Source organism: Cyprinus carpio, chromosome A2 (assembly GCF_018340385.1).
Source record: "Cyprinus carpio isolate SPL01 chromosome A2, ASM1834038v1, whole genome shotgun sequence".
Classification (NCBI taxonomy): Eukaryota; Metazoa; Chordata; class Actinopteri; order Cypriniformes; family Cyprinidae; genus Cyprinus; species Cyprinus carpio.
The window spans coordinates 13,676,772-13,691,191 of record NC_056573.1 but is presented as its reverse complement, the minus strand read 5'-3'; the positions used below and the strand labels follow the sequence as shown (position 1 = coordinate 13,691,191).

The window sequence follows — 14,420 nt, the reverse complement described above, 5'->3', positions numbered from 1 at the left end:
AGCTCAGAGGTGTAACGTATTTGAGTAAATGTAATTAATTACTGTAATTGAGTATCTTTTTGGATACTCTGTAGTTTTATTGCGTATCAAAGATATTAGCAACTTTTACTCTCTACTTCACTACATTTTTAAATAAATATCTGTACTCTTTACTCCAGTACATTTTTAATGAGTGTTGCAATTACACTATACATGGCACCTAGCTTTTTCTGTAGCAGTTTATTTCTGCTACAAAAGAGATGATATCGCCAACTACAGGGCATTAAAGGTACTACATACTGTGCGTTTTCCGTTTTGTCCTTACCCAAACCTGTCAACAAGGCTACTTTACGTGAATGTGAGTTCCTTAGCCACTTAACTTAACATTATTTTACTTATCCGTTAAGCTGAAGACACCTTTTTTAAGTGTTCAAGAAAATAAACATGATTGGTTTCCTCTCAAATCAACTCTTCTGTTTTTTTTTTTTTTTTTTTTTTTTACTGGCATGTCTCTTTGACATGCATCGTTGAGCCTATGTATAGTATAAGTAAAATACTTAAGTAGCTATACTGATGAAAAAAAATACACAGTCTTTTATAAAGATTTGAACTGAAGATAATAGCTGATTAAAATTTCGGATTTACTAGACTACAATATGAGTAGTTTATTATCCCCGCGAAATATCCTTACTCGTAATACTTTAATTCTTTCTCCTCAGATGTTTGCAATTTTATCGCCGCCCACATAATTAAAATCAGAAACCTTTAAGTGAAAATACTTTTACATTACCTGTCTGGGGAATCCAAAACTTGTTCAAGTCTTGCTTGTTTCCACCCGGTTGAAAAACGAGGACGCACAGTGCACCACTTATAGCGGTATATAAAGTCTAAATAAAGCTTTCAAATGCTACTGTAGTTTAAAGGCAAGATAAGAATTATTAGCCACTCTCGTAAAAACAATGACTACGCCCCCTCAGAAACGCGTGTATCCTAAACTGCCCGTGTGGATTGTGGAGGACCATCATGAGGTAAGTTAGATCGTGTAGAATGTGATTGCAGTCCTTGCTAACCTAAGGCTTTTAAGTCTGACGCAACCAAATAACTGCATCTACAGTAGATCCAATAAAAGCAAAGTCAGTGGTTTTGAATGATAAATCAGCCCCTAAACGTGTAAAAGAAAGATAGTTACCGAAATGTCATTTCCACCTGCATTAGGTTGTGAAACACATATATCGTGCCATTGGCTCGAAACATATTCCAATGAAGGGCATTAAAATGGTCCATCTGGACTCCCATCCTGATCTCCTCATCCCTGTAAACATGCCTGCTGATACGGTGTACGACAAAGAGACTCTGTTCAGGTGGGTTTATAAGGGTTTTTCATCAACTGTGGACACGATTCTTTGTGTGTGTGAGTGTGTAAATAAATCTAACATTATTATACATAAACTGTCTTGTAAACTTTAAAAATCAGAACTAATTTTTTTTAATTTTGTAATTTTTTATTTTATTCTCCCCGTGTCAGATACCATTCATGTGCAGATTTTATAGTTTTACCCTTGTCCCAGGCATAGACTCTCAAAACTATGAAAATGCATTATAAAAATGTATTGTATTATTGTAAAACTCTAAATAATAAGTTAAATAAACAATTTCATTATTTTGAGTAAAGATTGTGTTTTGTTGTTTAGCCTATTGTTTCATAAAATAAATACATTAAATTATTTTATAACATATTAAACTTTTTAACATTTTTGTTGTGCATCGTTTCCAATCAAATGATAAAATTTTCCAAAAATTAAAAAAAGAAAAACTATTAAACTAACTATTTTATTTTTTTCATGAGATCTAACATGATGATAGTCATGCAATTAGCCGAAATTCAGCAATTAGCTGAAATAAGTTTAAGGGTTTTGTATATTTTAGTTAGCATTTATTTTATTTCAAGTAATGAGTATTTATTTAGTTATTGAATTTTAGTTATTAAATTAAAAATACAAAAGTTGATAGAAATTAGCACAGTACAGAAAGTATGACTTGTTGAGGTCTACAGGGCTATTGTCAAAGAAATGTCCAAAAATGCCTGTACAAAGTAAAATGCATGAATACTCAATACGCAAGGAACTTTAAAAAGACAGCTCATGCTGTTGAAAATAAAGCCATTCACACCATTAGTTGCAACAGTGAGTATAAGTGTTGACATGTTATTGTTTGCTCTTGCAGTGAGCTGAGCATTGAGAATTGGATTATGCCAATGGTCTATGCTGGACACGTATCCCACGTAGCCTGGCTGCATCCGTACTGGGCTCAGCAGATCAAAGAAGGACAGCATTCTATGTGTGTGGGGAAAGATTCATCCACAACCACCATCAGGTAAGGTGCAGCATATCAGCATGGAACCATGAGATGGCAGTAGACGTTCATTTACTATTAATAAGGATGAGACCTCCACCCTGTCAGGAAACATTGTACTGTTAGAATCATGTGAAAACATTCAGAATAAATCTCTTTCTCTTTGCAGGGTCACAAGCAAAGATGATTACTTTTTGAGTGACGCTCTTTACGTTCCACTGGATCAGCTGGAAAACCCAAAAGAGTTGCATTTAAATGTCATCCGTGTGGATCCTGTTGACAGTTCGCAGAAAAGGACACATGAAAACGGACAAAGTGGTGCTAAAATACCTAAATCAACTGTAAAAGAGGACATTGGTGTGCAGTTAAAACGAGACACCCCGTGCACTTCCTCTTCTCAACCGCTTGATGGCTGCACTGCGTCAGGAAACGGCAGTCACACAGTCATGCAGGCTGATGAGGGGTCAACAAACAGCATCACAGAACGGCTTTTAGCAGTTATAGCGCAAACTGACCCTTTCATACTTGACATTGACTTGGATTTTTTCTCCTGTAAGAACCCTTTCAAGGAGATGTACACGCAGGTGTAGTGAGTCAAGCAGATCCACCATTATAGCCCTTTTTGTTTCTTAAATGATAGCAAATACTTCTCCATACTGTACTTTCTCACACCGACATTGTGCTGATATACAAAAAGCTTTGTAAACAAATGGAAGATATTCTAACGCTTAAATAGAATCAGTTTTTTCAGAGCTCATATGGAAGCAATATTGTTTTATATGTATTTATATCTGTATAAATTCTATTTGCAACCGTTGTTGTCTTACAGGAAGAGTGTGCTCTCCTGCAAGAGTTATACAGCTTTAGCAGGCCACAGCAGGATTCAGACGAGGTAACGAAGATTGCTAATCAAATGCATCATAACTAATCATGAAATATTCATTTATCATAGCAACAGGCACTTTGGATGTTTCTAAACACCTTCAGGGGATGAAGCTAAATCTAATCTTGCAAGAAGCTTTACATTTTTTTTTTTTAAACAATGGCATCAACTACGCTGTCTAAGTTAATGGTTAAACCAACTGATGTGTGGTAAAAGGAGTGTGTGTGTGTGTGTGTATTAGCTGTTGCAACAGCTTTTATCAGAATCAGTCAGAACTGTTTTATCATTCATGCTTGACCTCAAAGTAATCTTTGACATCTTCTCATTTGAATGCTGATGCATACATACACAGAAGTCTGAGATTATTAGTGGAAATGTTTTGCATTCTACTTAAAAACTATTTTAATTGCAAATTATATTATTAGCCTGACAATGCAAATGAAAAGCAAAATTCATACAATAACTTTCAAATACCCATATCTTGCTCACCAAGGCTGCATTTTTGTGATCAAAATTACAGCAAATAGGTAGCCCAATATTTTTTTTATTGAAACTCAAATATACTACATGTTTTTGAAAATGACGCCTCTCTTGCTCACGTATTAATAATATAGTAATATCATGAGATATTATAACAATTTAAAACAAATATTTAAAACAAATAAACAAATATTTTCATTAAAATAAATTATTAATAACAAAATCAAAAAAAAAACAACCACTACCTGGCATATTACAATTTTAAAACAAAATGTTTTTAATACCGTTGAAACTGTTTTGACTATGTGCTAAAAATCTTTTGGTCTATATTTTTCAAATTTGAATAATTCATTATTCCTGTGATGGGATCAAAAATGTTTAATGATTTTCAGCAGGATCTTTCTGTAATATTTTTTTTACACTGTTCTTCTGTAGTGTCACATGATCCCGTGGTCAGAAATCATTTGATTAGCTAATATGATGATTTGCCGAGGGAATGCTCAAGAAACATTTATGTTTTCCGAATGTGTTGTAAAAAGCTTTCATTATCACATTCATTTTCATAGAATACTATTTTTCCCGAGGCAGAAAAAAACAACAACCTTCGAATAGTAAAGTACTTACTACTTACTTTTGATTAGTCACATAAAAATAGTAATAGTAAAGTACTTACTACTTACTTTTGATTAGTCACATAAAAATAGTGTAGAAAGACCTTTCTTTATGTGTGTTTTAAATTTAGTAAAATTGAAAACCTTGTTTATTTCCAGGTTTAAATGAGATCCTATGTATATTTAATGTGATCTCAGGTTTTTTAAACTCTGTGTATTTTGTTGAATACAGGACACACAAGAAGACACATTTCTCATGGTGGCAAATAACTTTATAGTTCCATGTGTTGGTTTTCAGGAGGAGCTCTTAGATTGTGTAGAGAGACGCACTCACCAGCTTGAAGACCTGGAGGCTGCATTTGCTGAACTGTTAGAGGATGACGGCCAGGAAACTGTTGAACGTTTAGCAGCAAACCCAAGGTATGCATTACTGCTGTCATTGAGACGGTACAGCCACAGGCTCTGTGCTTTTTGTTTATAGCTCCATTTCAGTGCACCATTGGGCTTGATTGATTGCTGTAGTCAAGTCAAGATAAGTTGAGCTTTATTGTCATTCTGCTACATGTGTGGACGAAATGTCATGCCTCACAGGACCACGGTGCTACATAAATATAGACATACAACAATGAAGTAAAACAGTATAAACCTATACACAATTAACCTACTGACAGATTTTGTCTATAAATATACTATATATAAATGTTTACCTATACATAAACTAAAAAAATACAGACTATACGTATGCTTCATATAATACTGTACAGTGTGGTTTGTACAGGCCCACTCACCTGTTTGTAGCACACTTCGAATTGCACAAAAATCAAGCAGATCCCCCCCCCCCACCTCTCTCTTTCTTTGATTTGAGCCTCAAGCATTGCCCCCCCCCCCCCCCCACCTCTCTCTTTCTTTGTAGAATGAAATCTCTTGTCAGACTTGTACACAGCCTTAAGAATCGAACTCAGTCACCGGACTATGAAATGGTAAAAGTGTGTGTGTGTGTGTGTGTGTGTGTGTGTTTATTCTTTGAGTATTTTAATCATGTTTGAAGTATCTGTCATCCCAAATATCCCAAATAGTTTTTATGCTTTTATAGTCTACAATGATGTATGTAGAAATAATATATCAGCGAGTTTCAAATCTTCTTCTTATTTTACCTTCATATCCTTGTAATAAACTCCTCTAAGATAATGAAAAACCAGTTGGTGGAAGATACTAAAGCTGTAATCTTCTGTTTTACTGTAGAGTACACGTTCACAGAAATGTGGCTCATATCCATGCTAGTCACGTTGTTTCTTCTTGGGGTCAATTGGAAATTGAACAGTGTTGAAAAATACAAAGAAATAAATCTAAATTAGCTCCTGTCAGGGGTGTATTGCTGAACTCATGTTAGCAGTAGTATTTATTCATGTTTAATATCTCTGAGGCATCTCAGACCAAACATTAGTAGTTTTGATCCTTGTCGATTTAAACGACAATCAAAATTCTGTGTGTGTGTGTGTGTGTGTGTGTGTGTGTGTGTGTGTGTGTGTGTGTGTGTGTGTGTGTGTGTGTGTGTGTAAAATCTGGAAAAATATGAAAATGTATAATCATGAGTTAAGTAAAAACATGCCAGTGTAATTTAGATGTGATTCAAGGCATAATATTTAAAAACAAGTCATACATTGTAAAGTAAAAATATCAAATATGTTTTGATATTGTTTTCTGGAAAACTAGACACAATACTAATTAAAATGTTTTGCAGTGATGAGGAAAAATAACGAAGTATCAGTTTGTTACTTAATGTCAAGTATATTTTTCAAGCTATTGAGGGCCTCCAAGCAGAACATGAGGGATTAAAAAAATTGCCTTCCTTGGTTTGTGGTGCTGAGGCACGTCTGCCAGTGCCACAGGCTGATATATTTGTGCCTGTGGTGTTGAGTTTAGGTGCATCAAGCAGGCTTGACCTGTGATTACTCCGAGCTCCCTCACCACATCAGCAGCGAGGAGGAGATCCAGCAACTGATCACGGCCGTGCAGCTCTTCCTGGAAGCCCTGCCGAAACCCACCATAGTCACTATATCCAGGTACATCAGTCAGAGCATATGGACATCTGTTCTGTGTCTCCTTTTGAAAAGTACATTGGGTTCTTTAATCTTTCACTTATGGTTTGTTACATCCTCTAAGGTTAAAAGGTTTTGTTTTTTTCTCAGAGAAACATCATATTTCTTGTTTTCTTTTTGGTCTGCATTAATTAGCATTGTAATTTATGATATAATGATTGTACGTAGGCTGGTTGTTGCCCCAAAAGCAGATGCTTGAATCTGTGCCATTGAGATGGTGTTATGTGAGGCTTTTGTCTCCATGATCTGTTAGCATGCTTTTTAATGAGCATAGTCTCATCATCACACTCATCAGTCACTCTCTTATCTCTGTGAGTCAGGGGGAGCTCAGCCCTTCAAGGTCCATGGGAATATTTTTCATTATGTAGTCTTTTTTTTTTTTTTTTTTTGCTTGTTTGTTTGTTTCTCTATTTATTTGTTTGTTTGTATTTATCAATATGTATTCATTAATATCACCAGGGGTATATATTTACTTCAAAAGTTTGGGGTCAGTAAAAATTTTAATGTTGCATTACTCTAGTCTCCAGTGTCAAATGATCCTTCAGATGTTAATCTAATATGCTGATATGCTGGTGATAAGAAACATTTCTTATTTTTAGCAATGTTGAAAATAGACGTGCTACTTAATATTTTTGTGGAATTCTTTTTTTTTTTTTTTATTGTCGCTTTTAGAGTGCTTTTTTAAAGTACTGACCACAAACTTTTGAACAGTAGTGTGTGTGTGTGTCTATATGTCATTGCACATATATTATTAATGTATGAATACAGTTTAAATAACATTAAGAAAATGTAAGATGTTTCTTACATTTCCATTTGTTCATGTCAGATCCAGTTTGGACGAGTATTGCCCAGCGGAGCAGGTGGATTCCATCCAGAACAGTGTGCTGAACATTTTAGAGTCCCTCTTTGGCTGCTTAGATGTTCACAGAGAGTATGAATCAATACCATCAGAGAGCACATCACAGACCCCATGAGGAGGGAGGTTAAATTCACCAGCAGCTGCGGCATGTTCTTTACCAGTGGCTGCTTTCAGAAGGGTGGATGTAGCAAAGCTTTTAAAACCTTGCTGTGATTTTGCTGTGTACTATGTTACTGCCTGCATTGAGTGCATACGTAACAATGAGGTTGAGATGCATAGATGCAAATGGAAAAAGTTTTCAATTTAAGTGCATTCTTTCAAAATAAGAAATGCCGAAACACTGGGTAATATTTTTTTCTGTATTGTCACCAAAATAATGGTTTATTAGCACAGTAAAGTAAAAAGCCTAAGACTTCCGTAAGAATTCTGTGCTGCAGTCATTCATCCATTGTGTATGCATACTTCAGTCTGGGAATAGCAGATACATTGATACAAAACTGCACTTTTCCCCTCTTCTTGTGTGGCCCCTTGTGCTTCAGCTGTCTTTGTCTGAAGCCTGAGGTGGTTACCAATTCACCTGAGCTTTGTACATGTCACCGTCCTTTATTGCTCTCTGCCCACAGACGTCTAGACTGGCCTGAATATGCCTGACCTGATTTTTAATTTCAATGCATGACAAAACTGTGATCTAGTAAAAGATTAGTTCACAAAATAATGAAAATTGTTATCATTTACTCACCCCCATTTTGTCCCAAATTTGCATGGCTTTCTTTCTTCTGTCGAACAAAATGTCAAATAAAAATCAGTGAGGTCCAGTGTTGTTTTAAACCCCTATGGCTTTCATTGTAAGGACAATCACAATTTAAATATTCTCCAAAATATCTTATGATAGTTTATACTAAAGGGTTGTTGAATGCTTGAATATGAAAGTGATCTGAGGTAAGGTGTGCAATGAAATGAAAATACAACAAATAAAATACAACATCTGAACAATGTTTTGAGTTGTGGTCACTGTAGAATAAGCGGAATAATTGACTCTGGTCTGTGTGTGATGCGACCCGACCTGAAGTGGAGTCATCATCAATAATTCCTTAAATAAAGACAGTAAGACATGTATGGAGAGTAAAGGATGACCAGTTAAATTTCTGGCTGAACTGTTAGCAGGAATTTTATACCAAATCACTCTAATATAAATAAAACCCTTTTATCGGCAGTAAGAAGTTCAAAATATAGGAGTTTGAAATTGTGATGTTACATATAAACTCAGTCCAGTGTTTGACAGAGACCATGAGAGGAGCCAGTCGTCACGGTAACTACTACTAGTCACTTAAAAAGCCCCAGCTGATCATTGGTGGCAGTGGCTCTCCAACAGTAATTGGTCTGAATCTTGTGAGAAAAAGACTGTTGCACTGCTATATTGCCTTTGAATACAATACAATTTATCCTTTAAACCACCTTGCATATATACTCTCAACACACTATTTGTTATTAAGGCTGGAAAATATTCAGTGAAAATCTTTAGCATGAATTGACTCAATTGGTTTTGTGTATGTGTTCATTATAAATAGTATTTAATGCATACTTACAAAGATCATCAAGATGTCTCAGTGTGAACTGATTTCAGAGTCTGATAAGCAGTTATGCTTGTAACAATGCTTAACAATGCAGCACATGAAATCAATTAGTAGGTCAATTGCAGGCCACATCAAAACTGCTTTGACTTGCAGAAAACAGCAATTGCTGATGTTCTGTGCCATGACATTTACAACTTCTGAACTCAGGGAAGTACAATTGCATAAAAATTGCTTTATTCAATTGACTTAAGATGAATGCTAGCCTTCATGCTGAATTAATATGACCTGTGATTTTAGATGCTCTCATAAGAGCAACTGTGACGCATGCTGGCTATCTCTCCGCAACTAAATATGTTTCATTAACAGTAATCGCAGACTGAATGATGAGTCCTCTAATACTGGTCTGAATACATGGTTTGCACAAAATAACCCACAGAGCATGGTCTAAATTGTTTTGACCCTGAACTCAACAGCACTAAAAGTTTTTTTTTTTCTCTCTCCATCTTTTCTGACTCATTTGCCCTACAGAAAACAACAGTGGTGGGTTGTCACGGCAAGATGAATCTTTCTTTTCTTTTTTTTTTTTTTTATATATCACCTACAGTAAAACAATTAAATGGTATTCAAACTCTGTACATGTATATAATGATAATGTGTATATAAAATAAGTATTTTATTTACCTTCAGAGAGCCACTTTACAGACTCCCCCAAAGCAAAAACTGACTGACGAGAATGTATATGTAAACGATGCAAAGTCATTTGTCTGACAAAAAAACATCTGAAAAGAGAGAGAGAGAACAAAAAAATCTGTCTCCTCCTGTAAATGACACAAATAAGTAAAAAAAAAAAAAAGTCAGATTTTTACAATCAATCAATAAAGTAAAATAAAATCAATGGCTCTAAAATGTCAAGAGATCTTTTTTTTTTAACAATTATCCAAATATCAAGACATTTCCTTATGTTTACTTTAATCTGGAAAAAAATATGCTTTTTGTTGAAAGGATATATGATTATATATGAGAGATTATTTTAAAACTCAGTGACCTTGGTTTGCCCAATATTTATAAAGTTTTAAAACCAAATTGCTTCAGTGCTTTCTAATATTATATTATTGTATAAAATAGCAGTGATTTTAGCAGCAATTTTGTTTTAAAATTTTATAAATATCTGAAAACCATTTAAACCCCAAAACAAAGTCGGTGTGGCGTAACCAAAGATCCAAGCCATTTTTTAAATCAGTGGAAAACCATTAAGCAGAGTGCACAGATGAGACAAGGTCAATGAGTTTTAAAATAATTACACACAAGGTAAAAAATAAAATAAAATAATTTGATCAGACTTTTAATTCAGAAATTGAAAATATGTTCATTGTAGAAGAGGTATTCAAGTCATTTTCATTATCACTACCCATAAAATTCACATGGTCTGGGACAAACTTTTTCATGGACAGGCCCACATGAAGATGAGGGTGATATATTGTAGAGGCCCTTAGTGGCCCCTGCTCTCATCCAGTCCTACTACAGTTTTATTTCAACAAAGTAAGCAGGTTTGATTAATATTAATTTACACTTTAGCCTGCCTAGAAAATTCCTTCAGACCGCCGCTGCCAAGCAGATGTAATCGGATCAGTGAACTAACAGATTTATGTTTACATATGCCTGGCACTTTTATCTATAGCAACTTAAAAGTATGCATTTTATGAATATACGTAGACTATTTCCAGGCATATCCTTCACCTTGATGTAGTAAACGCCATCATTGTCAATCATAATCCAATATTATGACAAAGTCTTAAAAATCTGCGATGTACTGTAATGCACATAAGGCCAGTTGTCATTTGTATTTTCACAGAACGAAAGCACTAAATGGAAAACTGCATCTGTGAGGTGCGTCAGACCATTTTTGGCATTATGTCTAAGGGGGCATTGTGCCAGGTTGTGAGTGTTTTCATCTGCACTAAATATCAATGCGATGAAATGCAGACAGGGAGCTCACAGACATGCTGAACACACCATTCCCACAGAGTTTAGACTCCCTAATGGATACATTTTATTCACATCTCATTCCCTATTTTTCTACAAAGTAATCATGTAAGGCAAAAACAGACATGCCTGAGCAGCTCACCGTGATTGTGAATATCATCTTACGCCATTAGCCTTGTTATCTTGCAGGTGTAATTGAAACTGGTTCTCATTTTCATGTGGTTTAAAAAAAATATTAAATTATTTGTTGCCGTTTTTCTTTTGTTCCTCTTCTGAATGTTTTTTTTTTCTTCATAGTTTTAAATTAAAACTGAGTTTCCGTCCATAGCTAATATTATAATATTCTATATGTTGAATGTTTTCATTATTTTGGCTTATACAATCTACTGTAAATTGCACTGCAAACTCACTGCTTTAGGACTCACAAAGGCAAACGTAAAATAATATACATGGTAACTTTTATATAGTTTTTCTGCCATATTTTTATATTTTAAAATATTTTTCAATGACAGATTGAACTAAATCAAACACAATAAACTGATACGCATCTGCCTTTCATGCCATTGGTTATTCTGGCATATGGAGTAATAGTGCCAGTTGGCTTATAGGTTGAATGTCATCATGCTGAAAAGCCTGACTGAGCCCAGGTGGATGTTGCTATCCCACAGGTCCAGTATATTATTCTATATCAAGATCATTCATCAAATATATGTACAATCAATCAATTAAGGATATGTATGCTCTCTACCCACCAGAATTTAATGGAGTCTCTTGTCTGGTTTTCAGATAGCTCTTAGTGACTCCATTTATTGAGCTGGTTTGATTCTTTGAGCATAAAAGCAAATGCATTTATTTCTGTTTTGCAGTACCATACACTTTAAAATGCCATTTCCTAAAAATTACAAACTGATTTTGTAATGTCCCTTATCCTGTAAATTTGCTTAATAGAAAAGTGTCTGTATCTGGCTATGGAAATGGCTTTTTTTTATCATATTTCTGTCAATGTCTTTCAGTCAAAAATGCATCTCAAAAAGACAAATAAAGAATAAATAAAGTCTGTCATTTCTGAAATACAGAAGCTTAATAACAAATAAAGATGTCAGTGATTATGAAAAAAAAAACATGAAACTTTCTGTATTCTTTGTGGTTTCACATACAGTATTTGAAAAATCATTATACCATTTTCATTATCAATCAATCAATCAATGGCTCGAAAAATGTCAAGTGATGTGACCATTAAATAAAGCACCACAATCCTTGCACCACACAACTCAATCATTATTTTTAAACAGGTTTTCTAATATATTTTTAGGTATTAAAAAAACTGACCTTGGCTTATCAGACTTGATTTCCTGGTTTTCAACATAATAACAAAATGGCTTCCAGCATGTTGGTTGACACTAAAGGTGAAACAGGTTTGAAATATTTATAATATTTTAAAATTAAATTGGCTGTACTGCTACTTAAAAGATAATGCCAAACTACTTTTAGCCATTTTTTTATTTTTTTTATTTTTTTAATCAAGAATGAAAGCCTCAGACTTTAATTTATAAATAGAACAGACCACAGAAATTTCTCAATAGAAATCCAATGTGACAAAACAACTACATTTATTTTAGACTGGAGCTTTCTTTTCCTGGGATGTTGACAATAACTATCAAAAACATAAATAATATGCTTTTGAACTAGGTCCAGCTTGCTTAAATGGAGCATTAATCATCATAATGATGACTACAAAATTCAAATTTATTTATTTATCCATCCATCTGTCAATCCAGTGCATACTTTATTGTCAAGACTAATTATGAAACTACTGTATTAGGCTCATTGCTGTATCTCTCCCTTCTTTCTTAACTAAATAAATTACTAAAATTATAACTTCTCCAACCTTAGCCAAGCTCAAATTGCTCACAAATAATTTCAGGCTTTTATAAGGTAGCCTCATTTATCAAGACACAGCCATGGGATATAGAGCTAAAATGTCAATGCCGATGCTCAATTAGAGGCAATCAGTTTAAGTGACCAAACAGGAGAATTACAGAGAAACCTCTTACGCATCTCCTTGCTTATACACAAATTGGCTCCATTTTACGCATTTGCATTTCCATTCAAAGATATATTTTCATGCATACCAAGAAAGCATTTAAAGCTGTGAAAAATCTAGCTTGCATGTGGCAGAAGCACTTACTATGTCACATGTTCAGAAAAAAAAAAAAAAAAAAACATGTTTTTTATTCAGCAATAAAAGACTGTTACCTGGGACCAAAGAGATTATTTTTAAGCCTCTTATGAAGCTCCAATCTGAGACACTCTTATTCTTGGAATTTATAATGATTTCTTTCAGACTTTTACATGCGAATGGATCCATTATAAAAGTGATATAAACATGATTTCTAGTCGTGTCTTCTTTTGGAAGGCCAAACAAAGTAGTTTCACTTTCTCAACAAAACAGCATCACACACCCCGGCCTTGAGTGAGCCACGGCCTACAGTGAGCTGCGGCCAGCTTGAGAAAGCAGAGGCAGGCGGGCTAGAGAACTGCGCGGCTGGCAGATTCTACGAAGGAGTGTACGTTGGGCTTGCGGCAACCATGTGATGACCCCGGGCTGGACTCTGCTTCGTCCACGCTGAAAGGCAATCCACAGTGCAAAGTTGATGTATTTCCTCAGCGACCAGCACGGATCAGCTGCAGGCATGACGAAGCAGATATCGTCCTCTTTTGGAAGGCCAAACAAAGTAGTTTCGCTTTCACAGTGAAACACACATCTTCAAAATAACATTGCACAGGTACCAAAAACAAAAATACAACTACAACAAAAACTACACCATCAATCTTACCGAAAAAAAAGGGACTGTACAGGTACAGGTTTGTACAGCAGCCACTAGAGGAGGAGTCTGGCCCAAGCAAATCTGACCACATTGTCTCTTTGCAATCTTTGAGTACGTTGTAGTGTGAGACACTTTCACACAAATATTATATAGTGCCTTTTTTGAAACAGTCTCAAAACCTTCTAGCACAGGAGTCCTGAAATTTAGAATAGAACCTTCACTTGTAGAAGATGACTCCCTCTGTTCTGTTAAGGAACTTTATTTTACTCTGGGCTTTATCTGAAGACAGAAGGTAATGCTGAAACAATTCCATCTATTATTCTCTTTATAATCTTTATAGACTTGATGCTTTCATCTTGCACATTTCCTCTGGACTTTTCCAGTTTGCACCATTCTTTAAGTCAGCAACTCTTGCACAACCCGCTCTTGCCATTACATTCTGTATGCTCCTGGACTCCAGTACCTGTGCTGGTATCAGCAGATTATTGAAAAGACGTACATTCTCTGTCCAAAGTCCAATATTTGAGAGATCCCTCTTGACTTTAAAAACTGAAGCCCATTCTCTTATAACTGTTTTGTAGAATGGGGAACATCCCTCAAATCCATGTTAGCCAGTTTAATCAAAAACAGTTGCACATCATAGTTGAAACCATTCATTTTTCTCAACACAGCGCGCGCTGTATCAGCCAAGCATGGTTCTGCATACAGCAATCTTTGTACTGCTTGAAGTCTGAACATCTTTATTCTGTTCTCAATGTCTATCAGGCCTTGT

General features: G+C 35.1%; 1 protein-coding gene across 1 annotated transcript; it reads left to right on the top strand.

The window, feature by feature from the left end:
- The first annotated feature begins 782 nt into the window (after positions 1-782).
- On the top strand, positions 783-8,258 carry LOC109091308 (UPF0489 protein C5orf22 homolog). Its single transcript, XM_042774308.1, has 9 exons — positions 783-1,007; positions 1,195-1,340; positions 2,203-2,352; positions 2,501-2,915; positions 3,161-3,223; positions 4,604-4,725; positions 5,219-5,285; positions 6,229-6,368; positions 7,231-8,258. Exons 1-9 carry the CDS (start codon positions 939-941, stop codon positions 7,376-7,378), a joined length of 1,320 nt encoding a protein of 439 aa, XP_042630242.1. The 5' UTR covers positions 783-938; the 3' UTR covers positions 7,379-8,258.
- The last annotated feature ends 6,162 nt before the right edge of the window (positions 8,259-14,420 follow it).

Excerpts from the sequence above, each read along its gene's own strand:
- LOC109091308 (XM_042774308.1), top strand. The coding sequence starts at position 939 with ATGACTACGCCCCCTCAGAAACGCGTGTATCCTAAACTGCCCGTGTGG. Across the intron at positions 1,008-1,194 it reads TTGTGGAGGACCATCATGAG|GTTGTGAAACACATATATCG; the intron begins GTAAGTTAGATC and ends CACCTGCATTAG. Across the intron at positions 2,916-3,160 it reads TCAAGGAGATGTACACGCAG|GAAGAGTGTGCTCTCCTGCA; the intron begins GTGTAGTGAGTC and ends GTTGTCTTACAG.